The sequence below is a fragment of the Gastrolobium bilobum genome, unplaced genomic scaffold (assembly GCF_033153095.1).
Source record: "Gastrolobium bilobum isolate Gb01-03AN ecotype WA unplaced genomic scaffold, APGP_CSIRO_Gbil_v1 utg48802, whole genome shotgun sequence".
Classification (NCBI taxonomy): Eukaryota; Viridiplantae; Streptophyta; class Magnoliopsida; order Fabales; family Fabaceae; genus Gastrolobium; species Gastrolobium bilobum.
In genome coordinates, this window is record NW_026899612.1 from 62,432 (window position 1) to 83,242 (window position 20,811).

A 20,811-nucleotide genomic window follows, 5' to 3' on the forward strand; every position below is an offset into this window, starting at 1 on the left:
TCTCTCCTTCAGTTCATTGCATGTAGTGCCCACTTTGATTTTCATCGTTTTTGTTTTTCCTTCAAATCGGACACCGTTCGGACCTTCAAAATGCCTCCCATTGTAGTAAACAACTATAGGAACCATGTTTGGACTTGAACTCATCTTTCACACAAAAATTAGATCTAGGTTTTGGGTTTGGAGGTTGGTTCAGATTTTTTAGCACAAAATGGGAGTGTGGAGATGTAATCTCAATGTCCCCCCAAGATTCAGCTTTCTGAAATGATGAGATGAAATATGTGTGATGTTTCGGATTAGAGAGGGTAAGAGAGAAAGATTTGGGGTTTCAAAAACCCTATACCTCGCAACAATGGCCGAAACCCATACATATTGGGGTTTCTGGACGCGATTTACCCGGGTACACTGCTACGTACCCGGGTAAATAATTCAAACATTTTCCCAGATTCAAGAACTCTACCCGGGTACACCCCTACATACTCGGGTAGATAAAAAGTTTCAAAATTTACCCGGGTAGGTAATGGTGTACCCGGGTAGGCTTCGCGGTCAACGGTCAAACAGGGGCAGATTGGTGTTATGTTTGTTGGGAAGGGTAAATTTTCGAAATAGTTTTGAATGAGGGGCAATTTGGTAATTAATTATTAATTAAGGGGCATAAGGGTCAAAAAGCCAAAATTAAGTATACTTGATGTCCTAGTTGTAATTGCTGCATAAAAAAAAAGTCCACCAAGGTGCTAGTCACTCGAATTAATTAACTAACGTAAATTACACTTCATGTACAACACGAGAAACCCAAAGAAAAATAATTAAAATAGGTAAAAAGTTGATTGTTCGATTTAGGAGACATCTTTTCTCAAGAAACTGAAAATGGTAATTATATTTATCACGTTTGGTATAGGATTTTTAAATATTTTTTGAAAATCTGATTTTCTCATTATTTTATTTTGTATGTAAATTTTTTAAAAATACCATCCAAAAATACTATCCAAGAGTGGTATTCTAGGATTTATATTGTAGGAAAAATTTAATATAACTAAATATAGAATTAAGAAAATTAACTCAGTATTTTCAGAAATATTTTAGTCTACTAAATAACTTTTTATTAACATTCTCGTAAAAGTCACTTTCTCACGTCATTTTTCTGAAAATCACGATTGTCGATAAATTTTTTTTTTCCTCTACACGTCGCCTTACTCTTATTTTGCAGCTCAATCAGCACGAAAAAGCCGACGAGAGAGAGAGAGACAGAGAAAAGTTGTTTCATCATGTTGTTTGCCTTTTGGTCTTATCACGCGTGAGGAATTACCATCACCTTTATTTTTCGCTCCGATGGTGATTTGGTCTACTCAATTATTGGTTCTTTTGTGTTGGCAATTATTGCTGCCACCAGTAATTGTTGCTTTTTTTCTTTCTTTTTTATTCTTTGTATTGTTTTGTAATTATTTTCTAGGAAGAAGCACATGATATAGACATATATCTGTAGCGTCTCCTTTCCCATTTCATCGTTATTCTTGAAATCCATCAGAAAGTGATTAAGCCCATCCAAAAACTTACTTGCTTACAATTTGCGTTTGCTTTTAGTTTGAAACAAAAACAAAGAGAAAAGAGCGTTGCAGATTGTTTGTAAGGTTTCTCTATTCTGCTTTAAAGTTAGTTGTTTCTCATGTCGATCGTACAACCCAAAAATCCAAGTTCCAGAGCGTTTCTATGTTGTTGATTGTTTGTCTTTATTTTGAGTCTTTAAATTTGCCTTTGAGATTTGTTGTTTTGATTCCCAGTTAGAGTATCTTATTTGAGCTCATAAAACCCAGAAAATCCAACCAAAAAAATCTAAAAGGAAAATGAAGAAAATGTTTCATATTGTTTGCTTTTTGGTCTGAGTGTTATTTGCCTTTCAGATTCCTTTTTTCTTTCCGAGCTCATATAACATCACAAAATAGAAAAAAAAAAATAAAAAAATTGTTGGGCTTATACCTGGTGAAGGACCTACCATCAGTTCTGAGTATTCACTCTCTTCGTTTGAAGTATTGGATTGGAGTTTCCTCAACAAGTCACTAGAGGTAAGCATTTGTTCTCCTTAACTCAGATACACGTTGTACCTCTTGGAGCTCAAAATTTCTATCCATTCTTGCAGTCTATTTCCAAAAAAAAAAAAAAAAAAAAAAAAATTTATTTATATTATTATTATTATTATTATTATTTGATGCAGATTATTTGGTCTCAGATTCAGAAATTATTTACATCACTTTATTTGTTAAAAAACATACCGTCGGTATTGCCAAAAACCCAACTACAGGTGAATCTGCTTAGTTGCTCCTTTTCATATATATAAGAGGTTTATGCAATTAAATGATTTATAACACGTTTGGAAATAATTACCGAATATAATTGTTTTTATTAAGTTTTTTGTTATATTTTTAATTAACAACAGTTTGAGTCCTAAAATTATTTCATCTAAATATGCTATTAATATTTTTATTCGGTATATATATATATATATATATATATATATATATATATATATATTGTAAATTTTATTCGGTATGTTTTGTCAGCAGTTAATCTTGATCTGACCTAAAAAATTAACATTAAAATAATACAAATTTAAAATAAATAATATACATATATAAATAATAATAATAAATAAATAATCTTTTAATTGGCATGTTTAATATATTTATTTTTTACACGTTTCTTTTATCTAGATTATTTTCTGGATTAAGTATATATGTTTATTAGCCTTTGTTGCTTTGTTTGAATTATTCCATTTTAAAACCAGATTCTTGTTTAATCAAAATGAACCGAATCACAACTTTTAAAAAATTGCATGATTTTTGAATTTCCTATTCTTTAGCAATTCAAATTGTGTGTTTTTTTTAAAAAATTTAGTCTTTTTTATTTGTTTAGTATATTAGTCTATTTTGTTCATTTAATTATCTTCTAACTTGTAAATAGGGGTGCAAATGGGTCAGGCTAGGCCGGACTTTAGCGTTTCTGACCTAAGCCTACGTAAAAAAATATTCAGTCTATCTGGCCTACTAAAGGCTTTATTTATAGGCCAAGCCTGACCTATTTTTAAAAATTAGATAGCCATATGGCCTACAGGCCTTGTAGGCCTCCATAGTGATATATTTTTAAATATTTAAAATAAAAATTAAAATATTTTTAACAAATTTTAAAATATTCGCTTGACATTACAAGTCATTAACGTGTTCATAAATTGCTGCATTTTTTACACGAGATATAAATTTCACTAGTGAGCATTAACAATTTTACAATAGTAAAAAAAATAACTATAAAAATATACTGAGCAAAGTTTCATTCATGCATGCTCTAGTACTTCTTATAATTCATAAAAAATGACAAATAAGAAAGAGTCAACATAATACCCCAGCTCTATAATCTATATCCGAGAGGAATAGAGTCAATCTAAAATAAATATATTATTTTATTTTATTTTAAACAATTAAATAGGAGAGCCTATAAGGCTTTAGGCCAGGCTTGACAAAATTGGCATATGTTTTAGTTTGCATAATATATCATGTTCATAAATCATAAAATAAGAACATGATAAATGATATTGGGAATACATGATTTTCACATACACATAAGAACTAAAGACATACCCGAAAACAATGATGAAGGATTAACAGCAGTCATCATCTTGTGAGCAATTGTGTTAGGATATTATCTCTCTCTAAGCCTTCTTTACTTTGATATGTATTTTGATGGAGAGAATGACATTAGGGTAGAAGGGGAGAGAGGACCATCCTTAATATATATATATTCCATAACTCATAATCTGGTAAGTCCATCATATACTAAATCAAATCAATGATTGAGATTAAGTATATCAGTAATTAATTGGGCCATGTAACGTTTAATGGGTAATATCAAGAATCTTAATATTATAATTATAATAAAATCCTTTTAATATTATAATTGATTCTTAATATTTCTAACATTCTCCCACTTGGCCCGATTAATCCTAATATACATGCATCTCTAATGTTAGTCATCATAAAAGATAAATTGTCAAGTGTGAGTTATGGTAGTAGTGCGCTATTAATTCAGTACATTCCCTTCCATATACTACAACACCAACAATCCATCACATAAAATTCATAATATAGGAAACATAATGGTCCACATAATGTCTTACAAAGACTTCCTTGTCAAAATTCATAATGTGTATACAACCATAAAATAATAAGGAAACATAATGTATGTCAGAAACACATAGGTGAGCTCAGAGTGTCACACATCAATAATCTTTAATACAACCAAGGCCCATACTTTCAACATGTTATTTAAATAGCTTTGGTTGTAACCCTTTTGTCAAAGGGTCTGCCATAATGTGTTCAGTTCTGATGTGCATAATTGACACTCTCTGTTTTTGAACCTCCTCTTTAACAAAAAATACTTTAACTTTATACGTTTGGCACCTTTAGAGTATCTTTCGTTCTTAGAGAAGAATACTGCTGCAGAATTATCACAGTAAATTTTCAGCGGCCTGCTAATGGTGTCGACAACCACAAGCCCTGAAATAAAGTTCTGCAGCCATAATGCATGAGTTATGGCTTCAAAATATGCCACAAATTCTGCCTCCATAGTGGATGAAGCAACGATAGTCTGTTTTGCACTTTTCCATGATATTGCTCCTTGAGCAAACATAAACAAGTAGCCAAATGTTGACTTTCTACTATCAAGACATCCACCAGAATCTGAATAGGTATATCCATTGGATCTTTTGTACATGAGCATGTGATCCTTCGTACCTTGAAGGTATCTTAAAACTTTCTTTGCAGCTTTCCAATGTTCCATTCCTGGATTACTTTGATATCTGCCCAACATCCCGACCGCAAAACTGATATCCGGCTGCGTACAAGTTTGACCATACATTAAACTACCCACAACAGAGACATATGGAATTGATTTCATCTTTTTCCGTTCAACATCATTCTTTGGACATTGCATGAGATTAAATTTATCACCTTTCTGTACAGGAACAACCACAGGTGAGCATTTACTCGTATTAAATCTCTCTAGAATTTTCTCAATATATCCTTTCGGAGATAGTCCCAACATCCTTGTGATCGATCACAAAATATTTCTATTCCAATCACATAGGACACATTTTTCATATCTTTCATTTCAAAATTCTTTGAGAGAAAATCTTTAGTCTCACGCAATATACTCAAATCATTTGCAGCAAGTAAGATGTCGTCAACATAAAGAACTAAGAAAACAAACTTACTCCCACTGATCTTCTGGTAAATACACCGATCAACAGTGTTTTCCTCAAATCCAAAAGATGTAATAATGGTATTGAACTTGATATACCATTGTCGGGATGCTTGCTTAAGTCCATATATTGACCTCTTGAGTTTACACACTAATTTTCTTTCACTTTCCATGGAAAAACCTTCAGGTTGATCCATATAAACTTCCTCGTCTAAGTCACCATTAAGAAAGGCTGTTTTCACATCCATTTGATGTAGCTCTAAATCATAATGAGCCACTAATGCCATAATTATCCTTAATGAATCATTTTTCGAGACAGGTGAAAATGTCTCTTTATAATCAATGTCATCTTTCTGAGTATAACCCTTGGCAACAAGTCTAACTTTATATCGTTCGATATTACCATTAGAGTCATGTTTCGTCTTAAAGACCCACTTACAACCGACTCTTTTGGAACCTTCAGGTAATTCGACGAGATCCTAGACATCATTCTGATCTATGAATTTTAGCTCTTCTTTCATAGCTTCAATCTATTTATCAGATTCTATACTTTCTATGGCTTGTGAAAACGAAACTGGATCTTTATTGATTCCAATGTCATAATCTGACTTTTGCAGTTAAACCACATAATCATTCGAAATAGCTAGCCTACGTTCCCTTTAGGATCTTCTTAATTCTATTTCATGTGGTTCTTGTGCATTAGTATTCTGCAAGTTAGCATCTGCTGGGAGTTCTTCTTCATTCAAATGTTGTTCAGTGTTGTCATCTTATTCTATAACAACTGGAACAACATTAGGGAATTTAGTAGATGGAGTAACAATTATAGGCAATGAAACATTTATCCCAGTCTCCTTTATTTCCATAATTTCCCTTTTAGAACTCCCACTAACTTCGCAGTTCTCAACGAATCTTGCATTACCAGTTTCCATAATTCTCGGACTATGGTTTAGACAATAAAACACATACCCTTTGGACTTCTCAGGATAACCAATAAAGTATCCACTAATCGTTCAAGAGTCTAACTTTCATTCATGTCGATTATAAATCCTTGCTTCAGCTGGGCAACACCAAACATGCATGTGCCTTAAGCTAGGTTTCCTTCCTGTCCACAATTCAAAAGGAGTCTTTTGAACTGCCTTACTAGGAATCCTATTCAGCAAGTAGGTCGCACTTTTAAGCGCATAAGTCCACAAATTTCTTGGGTAATGAGGAGTTACTTATCATGCTCCTGACCATATGCATTAATGTCCGGTTACGCCTTTCTGCCACACCATTTTGTTGTGGTGTTCCTGGCATAGTATACTGTGCACATATGCCATGCTCTTCGAGGAATTTTGCAAATAGACCCGGACATTGTTCCGACTCATTATATTTACCATAATATTCACCACCTCTATCTGACCTTACAATTTTCACCTTTTTATCTAACTGCCTCTCAACCTCCTTAATGAATGTCTGTAGGACATTTACAGATTGAGATTTTTCATGAAGCAAATAGATGTAACCATAACGTGAAAAATCATCAATAAAAGTAATGAAATATTTTTCCCTATTAAAAGCTGGAGTGTCCATAGGTCCACAAATATGAGTGTGTATAATCTCTAGAAGCTAGGTGCTTCTTGTGGCATCTTTCTTATTATGTTTGGTTTGCTTTCCCTTAATGCAATCCACACATAATTCAAGATTAGTAAAATCTAAATTTGGAAAAATATCATTCTTCACCAATCTTATTATTCTTTCTTTTGATTCATGACCCAATCTTTTATGCCACAAGAAAACAAAACTCCCATTCTCTATGTTACGCTTAAATCCAACATTATAAACAACATTAAGTAGTGATTTTAATAAAATCATACAAGCACAAAGTAGTACTCCTTTGGGTAGATACTATAATATACTTATCATAAGCAAATACCTGAACATTAATAGACAAAAATATTTTTTGAACTAAATATATCCATTATCTTTGGATAATCAAAACATATTTAATCAAAATATTAATTTGTCACATAATGTCACTAATTATATAATATGATTCACCTTTGGGTAAATCCCTCATTTATAATAATCAGCAACGTCAATTTATCCAATTTATATCAGTAATTGGTATTTCATAAGTACATGGATAAATGACAATTTTATGCATGCGATAACATTCTAGTTTGGCCACTTTGGTGACTAACAAACTATAATCATAATGCACACAAATAAATATGGATAAATGATAATTTTATGCATGCGATAATATTTTAGTTTGGCCAATTTGGTGATTAACAAACTATAACCATAATGCACACAAATAAATAACTTTTATGTTATCTACACACTTTTAGTTTGGCCACTTTGGTGATTAACAAACTACGACATTATGTGTGAAAATAACTAAGAGATTAATTTCATATCATAATCAGAATATATTGCATCGATAAAAATTAACAATAAGTATATACAAGACAATACAATCCATACTTCAAATATACATATTGCAATTTTTTTTTTGTAAACATGAACGATGCAAATCTTCATACTAATGCCTATATAAAACTTCATCCGGCAGCAGCGGAAATCATGCCATTATACATGATTTAAATATGGATAAATGATAATTTTATGCATGCGATAACATTCTAGTTTGGCCACTTTGGTGACTAACAAACTTTAATCATAATGCACACAAATAAATAACTTTTATGTTATCTACACACTATTAGTTTGGCCACTTTGGTCACTAACAAGCTATAACATAATATGTGAAAATAACTAACAGATCAATTTCATTTCATAATCACAATATGTTGCATCAATAAAAATTAACAATAAGTATATATAAGACCTTACAATCCATACTTCAAATATACATATTGTAATTTTTATTTTATTTTTTATAAACATAAATGATGCAAATCTTCATACTAATGCCCATATAAAAAAAATAAAAATAAATAAATAAATAAATTCTGCAGCAGCGAAAAATCATGCCATTATACATACCGCATTATTCATAACATAAACAATGTATTTATTTATTTATTTTAACAATTATAGTATTAAAATTTAACATTCAATTTTAATCCAATCACTAACACATTTCAAATTCATTACTGTATATATATATATATAATAATATATAAATAAAAAAATAAAAAATTCATTCAGCAGCAGCGGAAATCATGCCCATAAATACATACCGCATTATTCATAACATAAACAATACACATTTTTCATAAAATTATCAATGTACTACTTACATACGCAATCATAATCTATTATGGAATTAATATCCCATCATATATAATTATAAATTTAAACAGTATTTCAAATCCATGAAACCATGACCCGAAAATGATAAGTCGATTCTTTAATTAATTTAAATGTCAAATTAATTTGTAATATATATCAAATAAATATATCAAATCAAATCAAAATCTTACCTATTTTGACCTATTTATATATATCTATATATGTATACAAACCACCGTACGTAACAGTATTTACATCATTTATGTTGACGACATCTAAATTGAATTCAACATATAACCATTTTGTTATATACAAACGCACATTATCGAGAGAAAGCAAAACTAATCAATCATAATTCTAAGCAAAACTAATGGACACAAAATTGTATACATCGTTTCCGTAAAGCATAATAGGCACAATTTTGTCCTTTTGTGAATTGCAAAGATAATATTTGGATTCGGAAACAGTAATTTGCAAAAATATGACGTGTATTCTGAAACATGAAATCATGGAATCATATTAAAAATCATTAAGGAAAAACATAAATTTTAGAAACCCTAACCTTTCAAAAAAATCAAGAATCCGATCATAATCATACATGGAAAAACATGAATTCCTAAACCTTAGCTCTGATACCACATATTAGTTTGCATAATATATCATGTTCATAAATCATAAAATAAGAATATGATAAATGATCTTGGGAATACATGATTTTCACATACACATAAGAAATAAAGACATACCCGAAAACAATGATGAAGGATTAACAACAGTCATCATCTTGTGAGCAATTGTGTTAGGATAGTTTCTCTCTCTAAGCCTTCTTTACTTTGATATGTATTCTGATGGAGAGAATGACATTAGGGTAGAAGGGGAAAGAGGATCATCTCTAATATATATATATATATATATATATATATATATATATATATTCCATAACTCATAATCTGGTAAGTCCATCATATACCAAATCAAATCAATGATTGAGATTAAGTGTATCAGTAATTAATTGGGCCATATAACGTTTAATGGGTAATATCAAGAATCTTAATAGCATAATTATCATAAAATCCTTTTAATATTATAATTGATTCTTAATATTTGTATCACTATGACCTACTTGTTAAAAAGACTTTCTTATAAGCGTAAACCTACTCTACTTTTTAACGTAGTCCGAGCTAGGCCAGACTCAACGTAGACCGGTCTTGCCTGGCCCATTTACACCCCTACTTGTAAATATTTTAATTCATATACTATCTTTACTTTTTACTTTACTTGTAAATATTGTGATTTCATTAATAATTACTGAGTAAATTTTTATTTAATCTTTTTATATTTATTTTATGAGCTAACTTAGTGCCTGTTTGGATCCTCTCTTTTTTAAGCTAGAAGCTACTTATAAGCAGAGCTATAGAGGATCCTCTATTTGGATCATTTTTCAGCTTTTCTTGAATTGTGTGTGTTTTTTTTTTTTTTTCTTGAAATGAAGAGCTATAGAGATAAAGACAAAGTTTTTTTTTAAATGTGCTGTTAAGCTAAATTTTTTATATAATCATCAAATAGCTTTTAACTTTTGTTTAAGATCCTTTTTTTTAGCTTTAATTTATTCTAGCTTAAAAAAAGAGAGGATCGAAACATGCTCTTAATATTTTGAAAATAGCTTAAAATGTAAATCCTAGGTTGATTTTACGTGATTGTAGTGAAATTCAATTTTCTCCACTTTTCTATCAATAAACATAGTCCCAAGTTTAGCTTTGTTTTCTCATAATGGGTTCTAAATTTTCAAGGAAGTTTTTAATGTCGCTTTGATCAAATAAAGTAAGTGACATTGAGTTCAATTTCGAATTTTGATTTTAAATTCAGTTAGTCATTTTAAAATATCCACTTCATTAAGTTTCTATGTTTTATGTAGGGAAACTGCTTTTGATCCTTCGACTATCTTATCTTCAAGTATAAATTCAAACCGGTTATCCTTGTTTCGAGTTTCAAGGTAATGTGTTTTCAACATGAGTGTATAAAATGCTTCTCTTATCTTTTTGTCATCCAAAATAATGTTTATTGCTTTCAGTCTCAATGGATATTCTCATTTCCATTGCTGGAAAAGTAGCGGAGTATACTGTTGCACCTATTGGACGACAAGCATGTTATTTAATATTCTACAAAGACAATTTCAAGAAGCTAGATGATGATGTCAAGGAGCTCGAGGATACAAGAGTAAGATTGAACCACTCGGTTGAAGAAGAAAGAAGAAATGGAAAAGAAATAGAAAGAGATGTGCAGAACTGGTTGGAGAAGGTGAATGAGGTCATTGAAGAGGCAAATCAGCTTCAGAAAGATCCTGGTCGTGCAAGGGTGGGGTGCTCTGGATGGTCATTCCCCAATTTGATTTTACGTCATAAACTTAGTAGGAAAGCTTCAAAGATAGCAAATGTGGTTGTTGAGGTACAGGGAAAAGGGAAATTCGATCCAGTTTGTTACCTTCCTCCTTTGGATGGAGTAGGTTCCACTTCCAGCACAGGTGGTAATGAAAAGCTTGAGACAAGAGAGTCAATTAAGGAGGACATTATGCACGCTCTTAGAGACCCTAAAGTACGCAACATTGGGGTCTACGGGCTAGGCGGTATGGGTAAGACCCATATGGTGATGGAAGTTGCTCAAATAGCTAAGCAAGACAAATTGTTTGATGCAGTAGTTATGGCCAATGTATCCAAAACTCCAGACCTCAGAACAATTCAAGGGGAGATTGCGGATTTGTTGGGTTTGAGATTTGATGAGGAGACTGTTGTTGGTAGAGCATCGCGCTTAAGGCAGAGAATTAAAGTAGAGAAAACTATCCTTGTCATTCTTGATGATATTTGGACCAAACTTGATTTGAAGAAAGTGGGAATTCCTTCTGAGGATGAACATAGTGCTTGTAAGCTATTGATGACTTCTAGAAATAAAGATGTGTTGGTCGAAATGGATGCTAAACTGAATTTCAAAGTTGTAGTTTTGAATGAAGCAGAAACATGGAAGTTATTTCAACTCATGGCTGGGGATGTAGTTAAGGATATCAATTTACATGATATAGCAAATCAAGTGGCAAAAAAATGCGCAGGTTTTCCTCTTCGGTTGGTAACGGTAGCACGGGCATTGAAAAATAAAGATATTCATGCTTGGAATGATGCATTAAGGCAATTAAAAAGTGTTGATCATCAGGGAGTGGATGCAATGACTTATTCTGCTTTGGAATTGAGTTACAAATCATTGGAGAGCGATGAAATGCACGTACTCTTACTTTTTGCTGTACTTGGTTCCTCCAGTGTGGAGTACTTATTGAAAGTTGCAATGGGTTTGGACATATTCAAGCCTATAAATACTGTGAAAGATGCAAGACATAGATTTTACAAAATAGTTGGATCCTTGAAGGCGTCTTGTCTGTTGTTTGAAGATAACACACGTGAGCATATCCAAATGCATGACCTTGTTCCTGAAGTAGCTATCTCCATAGCTTCAAGAGATCAATATGTATTTTTTGTGCAACCAAAGACTGAGTTGAAATGGCCAACAAAGAATTTTCTTGAAAGGTGCACGCAGATCATCTTAGATAGTTGTCATATTCATGAGCTTCCTCAAAGGTTAGATTGTCCTAACGTGAAGCTTTTTTGCTTGGATAGTGCTAATCGTTCTTTAGAAATCCCAAATCCTTTTTTTGAGGGAATGGGAAGCCTCAAAGTGTTAGATTTGACAAGGTTGAACTTGTCTTCGTTACCCACTTCTTTTCAGTTCCTAACTAGGCTTCAAACATTGTGTTTGGATCAATGCATTTTGGAAAATATGAATGAAATTGGAGCTTTGAAAAATTTAGAAATTCTTTGCCTTTGGAAATCTTCGATGACAAAATTGCCAAGAGAAATAGGGCAATTGACTTATCTAAGAAAGCTTGATTTGAGCTATTCTGGTATTGAAGTCTTCCCACCCAACATCATATCGAGCTTGACTAAATTGGAGGAGTTGTACTTGTTTTGACATGTAGCAAGTCGACCCGCGTGTCATAACTTGTTTTGACACCCTAAGAAACTCGACATAATTTAAGATTTACAAATGATGTGGGGATTTTGAAAATTTGTAGTTCAATTCTTATAGTCTCAATTTTTTTAACAAAAAAATATTTCTGTAGTTACTGCAGATAAGTTATCTGCATTTATTCTCAAAACGACGTCGTTTTGGAATTGAAAGATTAAAAAATTATAATTATAAAGACTATAATAATCCTGAAATAAATTAAAATTACAAAATTACCATGATTTCCGTCCTAAAACGACGTCGTATTGAGCTTATTGCAGATAACTTATTTGCAGTGACTGAGAAAAAGAGAACCTTTTTTTAATGGTATCTTTATAGTTTCGACATTTTTTAATTAAGCTTTCTGAATCTAATTCGTAGGACCCCAAATAGAATATTTTAAAAATATAGGGACCATATGCAAACTCTTAATTAGAAAGACGTATTTAAACATTCCGAAAAAGTATAGAAACCTATAAATTAATTTAACCTGCATAATGTAATGCCTCGTCTTTAGCCGGTTAATTAACATTCATATGATAGTAAGCGCAGCATGCTCAACTTAATTAATGCGGAAGCTAACTAAAGAAATTTTCCTTTTTCCTTATGTATTACAAACCTTTTCACTTCCATGGCCAAAATAAAACGGACAACATTTTCTCTGTATTTTGAATAACTGGAGATAATTCCCACTATGAAAATTTTAATTTTAACCTGATTGACAGTTTAATATAATTCAGGCATACCACAACGTAGATAAAACATATTGCCCAGCCGTCCATGGCCTAGGCTATCTCAATATCATACTGTCTCAAAATAATATCCATGATGTTACTTAAATAATTACATCAAATAAACAAAAGAGATGCAATTAAATAAGTACCATAGACCTGAGCATGCATCACTAACCACATATACAGACTATCAACTTGGCATAGACATCTCCTATGCTCTCAAAAATACATTGCACATACAACCCAAAATAAAGTATGTCAGGTACAAATCTAAATATCCGTAAGACCCTGACAATCATGTCAAGTAGTATCTCTCATCTGGCCTTTTGCCACGCGATGCCTCAGCACCATTAGCTCCTGTACCTGAAATGGTAATCCCCATAACGCGGGGTGAGATAATATAATTACCTCAGTAAGCTAAGGACTCTTGGAGGGCTCCTCCACCCTAAGCTCACTTCTGGTATAAACACAATATAAAAATCCATGCATGCATCAGAATATGTATGACAATGCAGTGTGCAATAATGTAATCCTACTGGCCAGAGAATATAACAAGTATGCATTACGCAAGGTGTAACACCCCGTGTATACCCGAAATATTAACATTACATCGTATTAAGCGGTGCTTAATTAAAAATGCGGAATATTCTTTTTCTTTTCAATTATGACGTCATTATCAATTACCAACTTAATTACTTAATCAATTTCATAAAATATCGCCTGTATGTAAATTGCAACAAGACATCTACTGAAATACCTCAATATATAAATAAAGTGTGTATCTACATCACGATATTACATCTCGTAATCCGGACAATATCCTGATACATTATTACAACACCAAAAGACTCAAGACATAATCAAGACATAACAATACTATGTGTCATGGACAATCCCCATGCTCACCAAATAAACATAGTAAACAACCAGTCTCAACATAAAACTCCACAAACATAACTGAAGCTATAAGCATATAAACAGCATGCAAATCCAGCATCCAATCATGGCAGCATAATATAACAGCAATCTAACTCAGCTCCGGCCTCCTGCCGCCTGAGGTCTCAACATTACCTGACCCTGAAATAAGCATTCCCCAAACGTGGGGTGAGATCTCTAAACAAGAAATCTCAGTAAGACAAGGGGTCCTCAAGGATCTTCCACCCCAAGCTCACTTACATGTGCAATATAAGTTCTAAAAGCATTTATATCGTTATCAGTTCCAAAACTATGTAGTGCAACAGATATCTATGGCATGTGTGTAATCACTATTCTACTGGCCAGAGAAATGTAGGAATACGTCTATTCCCTACATGTAGTACAAGGAACACCGCTTGCACCTCACCCACAGCCTCACCCTCTTGTATGTTCTACATACTCAGGCTTACCGTATAGGTGGAACACCTCCATGCATATCAACAAGGCACTAACATACAATAGCTCAACAACATTTCCAAAACATCAAAAGCATGTAACACAACATGCATATACCATTCCCCATAGGACATGGTGGAACCACAACATGGCTAAACCGAGGACACGAAAGCTTACCTCTAAGCTAGCTATCCAATGCCACAAGCTCAAAGTCCAATCACAGCAGATCACAATCTGATATGGACCAAATATAAATCAATAAACATGTATCACATGCATACAAATTAAAGACAACGCCTTCTTATTACGTTTTATGTCTTAAAGCTTCTAACAAAGCCACAAGTCCTTAATCACATGATTATGACTTAGTCCCTTAATTACAGAAGTTCAACTTCATCAATCTAGGGTCCAAAAACTCCCAATAGCCTACTGTACACACAACACAACTACTGTTCTGCGAAATTCCAGAATATCCGGATATTCCACGGGAACATATCCGGATATGCAATATCCGGATATCTCACTGTCCATATCCGGATATTCAATATCCGGATATACAGATTCCCATATCCAGATATCCAATATCCAGATATCCCAAAACCCCATATCCGGATATCACATATCCGGATATCATATCCGGATATCCAATATCCGGATATTCCACGAGCAGATATCCGGATATTTCACGACAGAATGCAGTTTCTGCATTTCGTGAAGATATCCTTCAAGGTTGGGTTATTACCGATTTTAAACACCTAAACATGCATTTTTAGGTGTGTTAAGCATTACCCAACAACAAGTTATAATCTTTTAACCGTAACATGCATCAAGCTTCTATTTTTAAGCCTTAAAATTCAAGTTAAAGGGTGATACAACATACCAAGGCTCAAAACTCAGAATGGAGATGCTCTTGAAGCTCACCAACAGCCCCTCAACTACTGACCACACAGGGTGTGCGAAAATGGAAGACAAGCAAGGCTCTTCCTCCCAAAGGTGGCTACTTGGACCTCCAAAAATGAAGCACAAGGTTCACTCCCTCCACCAACCCAAAGTCAGCCCCCAACACTCCCTCAAGCTGACCTCCTTACTCAGAAACAGCACCACAAACCCCTTCCCAAAGGTGACTCTCCCTCACACAAGTGTTTAAGAAGAAGAAACCATAAAGAACAAGGAAGAAATGGCTCCAAGACTCTCAAGGAAGAAGAAAACAGCAATGAAACAGTGCCAAGGTGCACTCAGCCGCTCAAGTCACGTAGGAGTAGTGGTTCTAGGGTTTTGTGCCCAATGATTAGAGTATATATAGGCACTTAAGCATTAAACACACAGTATTAGCTTTAATTGCTACGCTTAGCATTTTAAACCCAAACTTTGGATTCTGAAACTACACATTTTTCCAAGAATTATCATATTTTTCTTATAATTTTCTGAGCACCTTTCCGGTACGCCCTTTTCAAAGCCAGTGCCGGTTTCTAGCACCATTTCTCATTATTTGGACTTGAAACTCGTTTTACAAGTCCTACATATTATTCTAGTAATTATCATGCACATACTTTAATTTTCCGGGATACTTTTTCGGTACGCATTTATACTGACTAGCAGAACCGGTATTTGCACTTTTCTTCCGAAAAGCGACTTTCAGCATTCTTAATCACTAACCATAATTATTAAAGCCTCTTAATAATTATTAGGGTCAATTATGGAATCATTTCCTAATTTTGCATAATTAATTAATTAAATACCTTAATTAACGGTGCGGGTTCTTACACAAGGAAACATCATCTTGCAACATACCGTGTGAGGAAACACCGTCTCATACTATGCATAAGGAAACACCGTCTTATGCCTCACACAAGGAAACACCGTCTTGTGTGGCACACAGACATACATACATATATATGCAACATATAACAATTCATATCCACATACCATATAAAACTACAATCCTCCCTCGGAGTCTGGTGGAACAAACGGGGGATTAACCCCCATATCCACATACCATATAAAACTACCATCCTCCCTCGGAGTCTGGTGGAACAAACAGGGGATTAACCCCAAGGACCGAAAGCTTACCTGGCAGGCAGTGTCCTCCAATAATTCTCGTGTCCACAGAGTCACGATCTCTCACAAAGTCACAACCTAGTTCCAAGATGTGAAGACAATCAGTATTCTTATATACCAGTCTACCACGTTCAATTTTCAAAACTACACATACAAGAAACCTACACTTGATTTTTAGTCCAATTTATCAAAGTGTCCTAAATGGCCATTTCATAATTTTTCCTTTTACGAGAACTAATCCTAAGCATGTTTAACAAAAGGACTCACCTACAAATCAACCTCCAACTACTCATACCATTTAATCCCAATTTATACAACCCTATATCATGCATTTTCTCCAAAAACACAAGAGGGAAGTTAGGGCATTTACCTTAGAAGCTTCAAGTCACTAAGAGGAAGACAATCCAAGCCTTCAAGCCAAGAAAAACATCATTTTTCTCCTCTTGAGAACAGTACCCGCGACCTAAGGATGCAAAAATCTCTCTATATAATGACTCCCAACTAAAACTAAGCTATCGGTTTTGTAGAAGATAAAATTTGACACATTTTAGGCTCTGGAATGGATTGATTTCATCGATCCTTGCTCAAGTTATCAAATATTGAAGATTTTCTCAAACTTTTATTTTTGTTTCTGTTCTTGCTCTATGTGGAGACGTCGCGTAGGAGATGAAGAACAATAGGAGGCTTAGGCACTTAAGTGATTTAAATAAATCCAATGGGTATAAGTTCATCTATCCCGCTCACTTAACTCTCATATTAACTTTACACATTGGTTTACAATATTTTTGTGGTAATATTTCTATATTTACTTTCACTTTTTGAGTAACTTTATTTACCCGTATTTTTACTTCTTAACTGTCATTTTAACTCCTTTTTCACCAAAGATCACTTTATTTCTTTTTTTTTCTACTTTTTTTATAATTATTCTTCAATGTCATGATTAAAATCATTAATTCATAATTAAATCCACACTACATGTGAGGGTTATTATACATAATATTAATAAGAGAAAAATGTTTAGCATAATAAGTATGGTAAGAATAGAAAAGTAGCCTATCCGGAGCTATGTCTTTTGTTGTTGGTAAGAATAGAAAAATATCAATCATGGTTTATATTTGAGGTTGAGGGAAATAATGTTAGAGGTGAATCATAATAGTATTAACAAAATCATTATTTATATTCGATGTTGAATATTAGATAATTAATAGAACTGTCAGTGTAAAATTTCTTAGCACTATCATTCAATGATATGTTTACGGCATTATTGAATAAACTTGACTATGATAGTAGCTACTTGAAAACTCAAACTATGTTAATAGTAGTGAACTGCAAGATCGATTTGTAAGTTTTAGAAAGTTGGAGAATTTTTCATCAAGATCTGAACAATAAAATTACTATGCATTTTTTCCTTTTTAATTTGATAAGTAAAGTCTTTATATTTATAAGAAGTAGTTAATATAACTATTTAATCTTTTTTTGTTTTTAATGATTGATTATGAATCTAACTTTATACAATGTCAAGAAAGCATGTTATATATTGGAATGAGTAATGGTTATCATAAATATCCCTATTGCCTGTCAAATAGTTTTTTTGTTAATTTGTTTAAATGTAGGTTATATTTCCTAATCTGGAAACCCTTAAGTTGAGCTCACTCAATTTGAACAAAATTTGGGATGACGGTCAACCTTCTATTTCCAAATTGACAAACTTGATTGTGGAGAATTGTGGTGGGCTAAAGTACTTGTTCTCATCCACCATGGTTGGAAGTTTTATTAACCTCAAACGGCTTGAAATCAGTAAATGTCATTTGATGGATGAGATAATAGCCACTGAAGAGAGAAACAATGGTACTGCTTCACTCAATGAGGTATGGTAATTCTAACATTTGGAACAATATTACAATTCTGAACTTGCATTTATATAAATATTTATCATTGATACAAATTAATTATTTATGATTTCATAAATTGTGAATCATAGGTTCCATTTTCAAAATTGGAGACAATCATATTGAAGGAAATGGAAAACTTAGAAGCAATATGGCACCACCAATTTGAGACAGTGAAGACTTTGCAAGTTAAAAACTGCAAGAAAATTGTAGTGGTTTTTCCTTGTTCAATCCAGGAAACATATCACAATCTAGAGATGTTAGAGGTTACAGATTGTGCTTTAGTGGAAAAGATATTTGATTTGACTTTGAATGAAAATAGCAGTATAGAGGATGGAACACAACTGAAAAGCATTACTTTAGAAGCATTGCCAAAGCTGAAAAGGACATGGAGTAGGGATCCTGAAGGAACTCTTCATTTTCATAATCTAGAAAATGTATATCTAAGTAAGTGTGGAAGCTTGGACTATCTATTTCCATTTTCTGTTGCCACTCACTGCTCACTTCTCAAAGAACTTTCTATAAAGTGGTGTGGGAACATGAAGGGAATTGTTGCAGAGAAGGAAGGATCCATGTGCACAACTCCCCTATTTGAGTTTAACGAACTAAATACTTTATTGCTCTGGTGCTTATACAAACTCAAGGGTTTCTATGCTGGAAATTATACTTTGGCATGTCCATCTTTGAGAAAAATAGATGTTTGTTGGTGTGCAAAATTGAATTTATACAATCTATCTACAAATACTGATGGAAGGTTTCTAGATGGCAAACACCCTTTTACTGTGCAACAGTCACTTTTCAGAGTCGAAGAGGTATGTATCATATAAAATTGAATGGAAACTACATGTCTGATTTTGTGCTTTTATCATGAAATTCCAAAAAACATGCATGGTTGTATCCAGCCGTCGCATATTGACAGCATATAATACAAAACCTATAAGCTACCGTGAAATAGTGGTAGATTGGAATTTAAATGACTCAATGTGTAACATCCCCGTCTCGAGCCGGTTCAATTAACATACATATGATACAAACAGAAACAGCGGAAGACTTAACTTACAAAAATATGAGCTAACTTTTTCTTTTTCTAACTTAATTCTTACTCGGTGTAAACGAAAATCGGGCAGAGTTTCCTCTATAAATCGGACAACTGGGGATTTTTCCAATCCCACTCAGAAGCATTTCCTGATAAACAGTTTATACAACATATCAATTCAGAAATACCAGATATCCAAATATAATCAAATACCCATACATGGGCGCATGCATAACATGGCTCCGTGCCACTAAATCTAACAGCATGCCATCAAAACATAAACCTATCTGAATACTACATCATCATATAACGTTCCTGAATACTCAAATGTACATGCATCAAACTGATAGACATGTACAAAACATATACAGGCCATATACAAAATAAAGGATCAACATCATGATCCATCAAATGCGAAAATACTAGAATACATCAAACACTCCAAAAAGGTAGTAGCCTACAGCCACTCAAAATCCGGTCTGTCAACTGCCTCAGCCACGTGTCGTGTCCCTGCCTAGTGAGGACTCACCGGAAATCTGGGCCCCTGAAAATGTGTCCCCAAAGAGGGGTGAGATTACAAATCTCAATAAGCTCCAGGTTTATAGAGAATTCTCCATACCCCTGGCTCACTCCTGCATGAAATTCAGATACAGAGTATACAAATACAACATATAACAGATATCATAACAGAACAGAGCATATATCCATATCATATCAGAGATGTGCGCCGTCATTCCCAAGGGAGGACCCCAAGCGGAAATCAACGCACGTGTTCCCGAGGGAGGACCCCAAAGCGGAACCAGACATATCAGAGGAGTACACCATCAGTCCCGAGGGAGGACCCCAAAGCGGACGTCCGGGTACTATACAATCAATGGCCAGAGATTGTTACAGAAATCAAATTACAGAAGTCACATCAGAGCAAAACATATCATGTTATCAAATAACTCTATATGAATGCATCTATACAAAGCATCTAAATCACAGTCATACAGTCCAACCATAGTTCACTAACCATGGTGGAGCACTCAAGCAGGAAAAGACTCCTTAAACATAGAGCTTACCTCTTGAAGCTTTACCAATACGCTTACTTGTGGAACAAGTTACTTTTATCGCTTCAAGAGATTTCCGATCCTTCTCAATCCCTAGGCACACCTAGAGAATAATTTACAATGCATCAATAAAATGATGCAAT

The 20,811-nt window shown here is 33.5% G+C and overlaps 1 protein-coding gene across 1 annotated transcript; it reads left to right on the forward strand.

Annotated features, from left to right (window-relative positions):
* Positions 1 to 1,508: 1,508 nt before the first annotated feature.
* Positions 1,509 to 19,392, forward strand: LOC133291968 (disease resistance protein RPS2-like; the record flags this gene model as incomplete). The annotated part of the gene is made up of 6 exons (XM_061490330.1): positions 1,509 to 2,057; positions 10,397 to 10,474; positions 10,553 to 12,479; positions 18,214 to 18,220; positions 18,305 to 18,559; positions 18,673 to 19,392. Coding segments are annotated over exons 3-6 (2,904 nt in total), but the record flags the coding sequence as incomplete, so codon positions are not given.
* Positions 19,393 to 20,811: the final 1,419 nt, after the last annotated feature.